General features: G+C 35.2%; 1 protein-coding gene across 8 annotated transcripts in view; it reads left to right on the forward strand.

Moving 5' to 3' along the window:
* The window catches only part of LOC106869923 (retinaldehyde-binding protein 1), a 42064-nt gene extending 34403 nt beyond the window's left edge, over positions 1-7661 (forward strand). For all 8 annotated transcript variants that reach the window (XM_089365907.1, XM_089365911.1, XM_089365910.1 and 5 more), the window contains 3 exons: positions 2970-3191; positions 4994-5104; positions 7438-7661. In XM_089365907.1, coding sequence (XP_089222033.1) covers positions 2970-3191; positions 4994-5104; positions 7438-7578 — 474 coding nt within the window. In that variant the 3' untranslated portion in view covers positions 7579-7661. The remainder of the gene's footprint in view (positions 1-2969; positions 3192-4993; positions 5105-7437) is intronic.
* Positions 7662-10234: the final 2573 nt, after the last annotated feature.

A 10234-nucleotide genomic window follows, 5' to 3' on the forward strand; every position in this document is an offset into this window, starting at 1 on the left:
GTGGCTGACCCCGAGGGGTGGATGTTACTGTTGCTTTTAGCCCCAGGAGAACATCTCCTCCAGCTGGCTATCGACACACATCTGTGTCCTGTCTGTATTTGCTAAGGGAAGTTATCATTCCCATCTTGATCTACGATACGTACGTACCCGAGTTTCAGGGTTATTTCCCTTCTTCAGCGTACGACAATCGCCGACCTTCGATGCAAAAGACATCCCTTGGCAAATATATGTAACTTTCTCCAGTGAAATTTTTCGATATCAGTGAATAATTTCACTGGAGAAAGTTACATATATTTGCCAAGGGATGTCTTTTGCATCGAAGGTCGGCGATTGTCGTATGCTGAAGAAGGGAAATAACCCTGAAACTCGGGTACGTACGTATCGTAGATCAAGATGGGAAAGATAACTTCCCTTGGCAAATACAGACAGGACACAGATGTGTGTCGATAGCCAGCTGGAGGAGATGTCCTCCTGGGGCTAAAAGCAACAGTAACATCCACCCCTCGGGGTCAGCCACATTTAAGTGGCAAATATACTTCACTTTATATATATATATAATGTAATTAAACAATAGGGTAAAAAATTGGATATTTATTAATATCAATTTAATACCAGGTAGCTAGCACATTAAAAGAATCAGGGAGATTCAGAAAAATATCTGAGATCTCAAGGATTATTGTATATGTACATATAAAAATATATAAGAATATATATAAATGAGGCTACTAAGTGGACTGCTAATGTGCTAGAAGAAGATCACATGTCATGTGTCTTCTAAGACTGAGAATTATATATATAATGTAGGTAGTTAGGGTAAATCCCAGCTATTTCCTCTTGAAGCATATCTGCTTATTCCATTACTACAATCCAGGGGAAAAAGAAGCGAGGATGCCCGAAGCAGACATGGAAGCGGTGCATTTTGGACGAGCTCAGGACCCCTGGCCTGACATGGGAATCAGCCAAGAAACACGCCAATGATTGCAAAAAGTGGAAAATAACTGTTGAGGCCCTATACTCCACAAGGAGCAAAAAGGATTTAGAGAGAAAAGAGAGAGTATATTAGTCAAAATGCATATTAAAATTGAGAACTATGGAGATATTATTTGTGGAGTTATTGTATAAGAAAACAGGAAATATATATATATATATATATATATATATATATATATATGTAACATATGGTATAATTATGAACCGGGCAAATTTTAGCAATTTCTCTGCAGACTGAAAAAATGATGAACAAATTGATTTTTGAACCTTACTGGGTTTTCGTCAGAGGCGTCCACATCATTCTACTGTCTCCAGAGAAAGAAGCAGTCAAACTATTTATATATATATATATATATATATATATATATATATATATATATATAATGTTAATATTGAACTCATTGTTGAGTATATATATATATATATATATATATATTTATAAATACAAGGAGATACCCAAAAGTACCTAGTAATGTTCTTTGTGGGACAAGCTCATACAGTTCAGGCTTCTGCTACTAGAAGCCACTTGATATGACCCTCAGACATCAGTCTGCTGACCGGTGGCATCGACTGTAGTTGTACTGCCATGTGGTGCATCTTTGTTTTGCAGTACTTTTTCCTTGTTGATTTTTGTGATGATTGAAATGAAGGAACAGCACGCTTCTGTGAAATTGTGTTTTCTGCTGGTGAAAATGGCAACCAAATCAGTTGTCATGCTTCAAACAGCTTACAAGGATGCTGCCATGAGCAAAATACAAGTTTACAAATGGTTTTCATGCTTTAGGAATGGTCAGTTGTTGCTTGAAGACCAATCTTGTTCAAGGCATCTGTCAACTTCCTGAACAAATGAAAACATCATGAAAATTCATAAGCTGATCTTAGAGGACCATCACCGAACAATTGACAAACTTGTTGATATGGTTGGTGTATCCTGAAGCTCCAGCCAATAATTTTGAGTGACGAATTTTGAATGAAAAGAGTTGCAGCAAAATTTGTGCCTCGCTTGATCATGGAAGGTCAAAATCAGTCGTGACTGAATGCGTGTCGTGAACTGAAAAAACAGTTGGAAATCGACCTGGACCTTTTTTCGAGGGTCATCGTTAGTGGCAAAAGCTGGTGCTATGGAATTTTCAGATGTGGAAGAGGTGAAAAAACAATGATGGAGGCATTAAAAAGACATCACTTTAAAAGACATCACTGCTTCAAATAGTGGAAAACGCGTCTGGATCGATGCATTGCTTCAAATGGAGAATACTTTGAAAGTGATAAATTTGTTAGCATGTAAAACTAACTGAATAAAATAATATTGCAAAATTTTGGTTTGTTTTGGGTACCCCCTCGTATACATGCACACATGCACATACATATATATATATATATATGTAACGCTTATGTGGTTGCTAGTCCTGCTAGAAACACCAGCCAAATCTCTTTTTAGTCACACCCTACAATATTAAGAAAGCAAAGATATAATTTGATAATTTAGATATATTTGATAATTTGATAATTTATATTTTAAAAGATAGACTAGTCATTACTGAACTCCTTTGATCCAAATCCTGCTTGATTTTAGGATGAACCTACAATGACAGAAAGCAAAAAAAAAAAAAAAAAAAAAAAAAAAAAATGCACACATACACTCAAGTACATATTGAATAGTTACCTATTTATTGACCATTATTGTAATTATGTTTCAAGCAGTGAGCTAGCAGAATTGTTAGCAAGCCGGGTAAAATGCTTAGCGGCATTTCATCCTCCTTTATGGTCTGAGTTCAAATTCTCCCAAAGCTGACTTTGCCTTTCATCCTTTCGAGGTCAATGAAATAAGTACCAGTTACACATTGAGGTCAACTATCCCCCTTCCCCAAAATTTCAGACAATGTTCCTATAGTAGAAAGGATCATTGTAATTATCTTTATGTATTTCCCATCAAATGCTACAATCTAAGAATTTTGTTTTCATGTCAAATGCTTTTGCAGGGAAGGACTGTGTTCTGTTTTAGTATTGAAAATTGGGACAAGAATGAATTCCCTTTCCTGGTAATAATGAGGGCTTACCTCTATTTATTACAAAAGCTCATTGTCAACCATCAGACACAAGTTACTGGTTGTGTTCTTATTGAGAACTTCTACAATTACTCCCTGAAACAGGCATGGGGCCTGAAAACATCAGAGTTAAAAGCAATGGTGGATATTCTTCAGGTAAGGTTTCATTTTTTCTCATAAGATTTACTTGTTCGGAAGTAGTGATGTAGTGAGAATGGTAATGTGATGGTGGTGGGAGTAGCAATTATTTTAATTTTTATTGGCTCTCACCACTAGACTGCCTATTTCAGTTGTTTTTGCTTTATATTGATCTTTTGTTTTTGAACCATTAATCCTTTCACTGTGGACAGTTTGACAGGAGCTGATAAGCCAGAGGACTGCATCAAGCTTTACTGTCTGTTTTGGTGTGGATTTTATGGGTGGATGCCCTTCCTAATGTCAACAACCTAAAAAAAATGGATTGGGTGCTTTTTACATAGCACCCTCACCAGTGAGATCACCTTTGGCATCATTTTTACAACTAGATGCTCTTCCAAATGCCAATCACTTTACAGTGTGGGATTAGATGATTTTTTACATGGCACCAGCACCAGTGAGGTCACCAAGTAACTTGCAGGACAATGGTCCTTTGAGAGGGGGAGAGTATTGAAAGAGGTGGCTTTGTTCCAGGTGATGAAAGATTAGAGTATGACAGAGGGACAGGAGCGTGTGTGTGTGTGTGTGTGTGTGTGTGTGTGTGTGTCTATATCTACATTAATAAATGACAGAATGACAGACTGGTACCTACAATATTCTACTCATAAGGTACTGGTCAACTTGAAGCTCTTGTAGAAAACACATACCCCTAGGTGTTCACTGTCAAATTAAACCCATGTGGTTCTAAAGTATATCTTTTAATCTTCTTCGTTTTTCACTCATTTCAATCATTAGACTGCAGCTAATGCTGGAGAACCACCTTTAAGGGTTTTAGTCAAGTGAACCAACCCCAGAACTAATTTTTGTATAAGCCTGATACTTATTCTATTGGTCTCTTGTGCTGAACTGCTAAGTTACCGGGATGCAAACACACCAATGCCAGTTGTTATATGGTGGTGGTTGACTAGTACAAATATAAACACACACACACACACGTGTGTACACACACACATGCATGTACACACACACATGCGTGCACACACACATGTGCACACACACACACACATGTATGTATGTACATATGTATGTATGTATGTATGTATGTATGTATGTGTGTGTGTGTGTGTGTGTGTATGTATGTGTGCATGTATGTATGTATGTGTGTGTGTGTCTTTCCATCTATAAAAGCCACACACAAGGCTCTGGTCAGCCAAGGGCTGTAATAGCAGACATTTGCCCAAGGTGCCATGCTGGGGGTCTAAACCCCAAGTCATATGTTTGGAAAGCAAGTTTCTTACCACACAGCCACACCTATGTATGTATGTATGTATGTATGTATGTATGCATGCATGTACGTATGTATGTATGTATGTATGTATATATGTATGTATGTATGTATGCTTGCATACATGTATGTTTGTATGTATGTATGTATGTTTGTATGTATGTCTGTGTGTATATGTACGTAAGTATGTAAAAATGACTGAATTACCAACTTCTATTCACTAAATTCTTCTAATAAAATATCAATCAATTTGAGGATCTTGTAGAAAACACTTGTCCCTAGATGTTCACAGTGGGATAAAACTAACGTGATTCTAAAGCATACTTTTTAATCACATGAATATTCCTAAGTGCAATAGTATTACTAACAAAATATAATCATGCATATACAAGATTCTAGAAATTTTCTCGCAAGATTATATCAAGCACTTTGATGATGCTATTTTTTGCTGAATGTATCATTTGTTCTCAAGGGATATTTTCTGGTTTTTCAATAACTTAAATTGTATTTGATTATTTTTATTCTTTCTTTAACTCAGGGATCATTTCCTGCTCGGTTTCAAGGTGTACATGTAATTAATGAGCCTTGGTATTTTACCTGGACATATGCAATGGTCAAACCATTTCTGAAAAGAAAGCTTTCAAAAAAGGTGAATATTTGTATTATTTTCTCTTCAGTATTTCTCTTTTCTTTTGTCTTTTATTTTACTTGTTTCAGTCATTAGACTGTGGCCATACTGGGGCATCACCTTGAAGAATTTTTAGCTGAATTTATTGACCCCATTACTTATTATATTTTATGTAAAGCTTGGCACTTATTCTAATAGACTTTTTTTTGTCAAACTAAGGCGATGAGCTGGCTGAAACGTTAGCATGCTGGGCGAAATGCTTAGCGGTATTTCGTCTGTCTTTACGTTCTGAGTTCAAATTCTGCCGAGGTCGACTTTGCCTTTCATCCTTTCGGGGTCGATAAATTAAGTACCAGTTGCATACTGGGGCTGATCTAATCGACTGCCCGCCCCCCCCCCCTCCCCCAAATTTTCGGGTCTTGTGCCTAGAGTAGAAAAGAAAAGACTTTTTTTTGTCAAACTGCTAAGTTCTGGAGACATAAACACATGAACACCGATTGTCAAGTAGTGGTGGGGGACAAACAAAGGCACACACACACATGTGTGTGTGTCTGTATGTGTGTGCATATATATATAACTATATATATATATATATATATATACATATATATATATATATATATATATATATATATATATATATATATATATATATATATATATATATCGTGATGGCACCTGTGTCCAGTGTCGCCTTCCTGGCACTTGTGCCAGTGGCACGTGTAAAGACATTCGAGCGAGATTGCTGCCAGTGCCGCTGGACTGGCTCCTGTGCAGGTGGCACGTAAAATACACCATTTCGAGCGTGGCAGTTGCCAGTACCGCCTGACTGGCCTTCGTGTCAGTGGCACGTAAAAGCACCCACTACACTCTCGGAGTGGTTGGCGTTAGGAAGGGCATCCAGCTGTAGAAACTCTGCCAAATCAGATTGGAGCCTGGTGTAGCCATCTGGTTCACCAGTCCTCAGTCAAATCGTCCAACCCATGCTAGCATGGAAAGCGGACGTTAAACGATGATGATGATGATGATGATGATATATATATGTATGCCATTATCATCATTTAATGTCCACTTTTCCATGCTTGCATGGGTAAGATGGAATCTGTTGAGGCAGATTTTCTATGGCTGAATGTCCTTCCTGTTGTTAACCCTCACCTGGTTCAAGCGACATAATATTTTATGTTTATTATGGAACTCTGGAAATACTGAACATCACTTGTGTGATGGTGATGCTCATTAACAACCACAGTGTCAAAGACAAGGGTACACACACACACACACACACACACACACACACAAACACACACACATTTGAACAAGGATTTCTTTTTTCAGTTTCTACCATAGCCATGGCCCAAACCTTATGATTAGATTTGGTATCTGTCTATCAAATCTAATCATAAGGTTGGCCCAGGGCTATAGTCGAAGATATTTACTCATGGTACTATGGAGTAGAATTGAACTCAAGACCATGTGGTTGAGAATACACACTCACACACACAAACAGGTAAATATGTGCATGTGTGTGTGTATATATATATATATGTAGTTCAAATTTACAAAAAACAAAAGACAAAGATAGGTGAGGCAACAAGGAGATGTATTAATTTAATACTCAGGAAGAATGGAAAAGGCTTTGATGTTTTGAGCCTACGCTCTTTGACAGAAAGGACTGGGAGGGGAAAAAATGGAGTGAGAACGAAAAAAAAAAAGACGGAGAGAGAAAAAAGTGTAGGAATTACCAGTTTAACACATGCATGCACACACACACACACACACACACACACACGCACACACACATACTGATATATATATATATATATATATATATATATATATATATATATATATATATATATAAATTTAGTGAATGGAGTAAAACGCATATGTTAACTGCATACTTTTATTTCCAACATATGTTTCGAAGATTACAAATTATACCTTCCATAGTATGCAGTTAACAAATGCGTTTTACTCCATTCACTAAATTTATATATACTCAATTACCCAAAATAACAAGGAGTTTCTGCCTCATAAACAGGAGTTACACCATAGTCATTTTGTGATCTTTGCTACCCTGGTATCTATTAACCAATTTATTTTGTCCGAGTTATTTATTAATTAGGAGAAAATAAATACATATAATAATAATAATATATATATATATATATATATATATATATATATATATATATATATATATCTATATATATATATATGTTCTTAATGAAAACTCACTGGTGTAAGGTGTAGTGAGAGGTGTGAGTTATTTTGGTGGCATGTTTTGGTTGCATATATAGATATACTTATATAAGTTCAATAATTATAAAGATTATTACTGTTTGTATTTTCAGGTTTTTGTCCATGGATATAGTTTGGAAAATTTCTGGGAGTATTTTGACCAAGATTCCATGCCAAAAGAATTAGGAGGAGGCGGTCCAAGTTATGATTCTCAGATTCTGATAGATGCTTTAAAAAAGCTTGAAAACGAGTAAGACAGGGCAAAACTGGTTGTATATTTAAAACAAAGATAATATATTTAATTAATAATGAATGAATAAAGCTACTTTGAAACCACTTTCCTATTTTCTGTGTGATGAGGAGAAAATCAAAAATATGATCGACTGTCAAATGGACAAAACTGGTAGCTTGTTTTTTGACACAAAAAAGATGATTAGCAAATTGGCATTGGTGAGATTTAAAGTCAGAAAGGTTAAATGAATACAGTAAAAGATTTTGTCCAATGCTCTAATAACTCTGTCAATCGATCACCTTATATATATATATATATATATATATATATATATATATATATATATATATATATATATATATATATATATATATATACATATATATATATATATATATTTCGTATGTGTATTTCGTGTGCAAGATTCTTGATGTGGATATATATATATATATATATATATATATATATATATATATATGCACATGAATATATGCAGAGGTATCCAGTGGCAGACTGGGTTTAAAAATATTGGTTGCCAGGAGACTAAGGGGGCCCACCCTCAACTACAATGCTATCATTAAAATTTTTTTTTGTTAAAAGTATTCTTTTCAAATGTCTACAAACACAGCCAGGCTGAAATAATTAATGCATTATTCCAGGAATGAATAAAAAAATTCTCAAACTTGAGAGGATGGGCTCCTTAGATACTAGCATGGGCCCCTAAATGTGGTTTCTAATGGCACAGGGGTCCATTTGCCATCGAGCAAGCTGGCAACCTGCCCAGTCCGTCATTGGAGGTATCTATCTGACTGTTTATCTGTCTGTCTAGATAGCTAGATAGACAGATAGATACATACATATGTACAGAATACCTACCTTATATATACATATATATAGTTTTAGGGAAAAGAACCAAGTAAAGCTCAATTTAATTTTAATTTTTTATAAATTGATTTTAATTGAGTTTTTACCTGTAATTTGGGATTTTGTCCCTAATATTATTATTATTATATATATATATATATATATATATATATATGCACACATGAATGTATGCTTACATAGACATTTATATATATCTATATCTATCAATCAATAAATCTATCTATCTATCCATCTGTCTGTCTGTCTGTCTGTCTGTCTGTCTGTCTGTCTGTCTGTCTGTCTGTTTATTTATTTTTTATCCATGCATGTATACAGATGTATATATGCATCTATAGATACATATGTATATATACATTCATCTATACTTACATGTGCAAATGTGTGTATCTGTCTGTCTGTCTGTCTAGCCATCCATATATTTATGTACACATACATATACTAAGTGTGCTGTGGTCATGGTTGGTCAACTGATGAATTAATATGAACTACATGCAGGTCTGAGGCAAGGTTACTTGTTGTTCTTACACTTTTCAACATTTTCTTGGAATTTATCATGAATGAACCGAAAAAAAGAACCTACAGAAAAGTCACTCACAAATGTCCACTCCATGGACACTGGATATGCTGACAAAACAATTCTAGATATCTAGAATCTTTGACAAAGTGAAATTACCAACTAAATAATAAAACAAAGCATGTTAACAAAGAGGTATGGAAATTAATGGCATGAAACACAAAAGCCTGTCAAAGGAATAAACACTTTGGATGGTTCAAAAGCAGAACACGTCAATCTCATTTGTACAGGACTGAATATGTGTAAAGGTAGATCACACTGTAATCAGAGAAGTGTTGAAGTATTTCTGTAAGGAACCCCCCCATCCTTTCTATGATATACATTATTATTGATTTAATAAGAAGTGATTGAAAGTGTTTGGCCAAGCAGAAAGAAAGCCACATATTAACTACATAGTGCTGACATTTTTGTGAAGACTTCTCAAACCCCTGTGTATGGTTGACAACTTATGAAGTGGACTTCCCAGATCCACAAGAACATGTTTATCACTTGAAAGATTGACAGTCAAAGAGGGTAACAGTAGTTCACATTTTATATACTTGTTATCTGCAAAGTTTCTACTCTATTCTGGCAGAAAATTTCTCTGAATCTTCATTTTATTTGTCTTACATAACAAAGCATAAATATGTTAAAAGCGATATTCAGAGTGTTACTCAAAACGAGTTTATTGAAATAAAATTTACTGAAAAAGCAAGAAAACGTAAGTTGAAGTTAGAGTTGGTAGAATCAACAATTAATCAGAATATATTAAATTTATTGCGGAGATGTACTTGCATAGCAAGTGACCTGATCTGAGATCGTGTGCTGGAACGAAAACAATTGCAGCGTGGAAGGTGTTTATAAGCCATTTAAAATAACACACAAAAACCGTTAGATTCACTTCAACATTTGAATTTAATTTGTCAAAATATTTTCAAAATTCTGTGGTACGCTGCATCTGCTCAGATGCAGCACAGAATTTTGTCAGTGAACAGGTCACGGTCTCAAAGCGACGAAAATATTTTGACAAATTAAATTTAAATGTTGAAGTGAATCTAACGGTTTTTATGTGTTATTTTAAATGGCTTATAAACACCTTCCAAAAGCCCTGTGAGCCAGAGTGGCTGTTCCAGTACAACTCTCTTGCCATCCTCCAGGGCAACACCTTTTCCATTTAGTCCGTTGAGACCATAAGGTGGTCTGAATTACAGGAAATTGAGAGAATGTAAAAATTTCATAG

Source organism: Octopus bimaculoides, chromosome 18 (assembly GCF_046866305.1).
Source record: "Octopus bimaculoides isolate indiv1 chromosome 18, ASM4686630v1, whole genome shotgun sequence".
NCBI classification, from domain to species: Eukaryota; Metazoa; Mollusca; class Cephalopoda; order Octopoda; family Octopodidae; genus Octopus; species Octopus bimaculoides.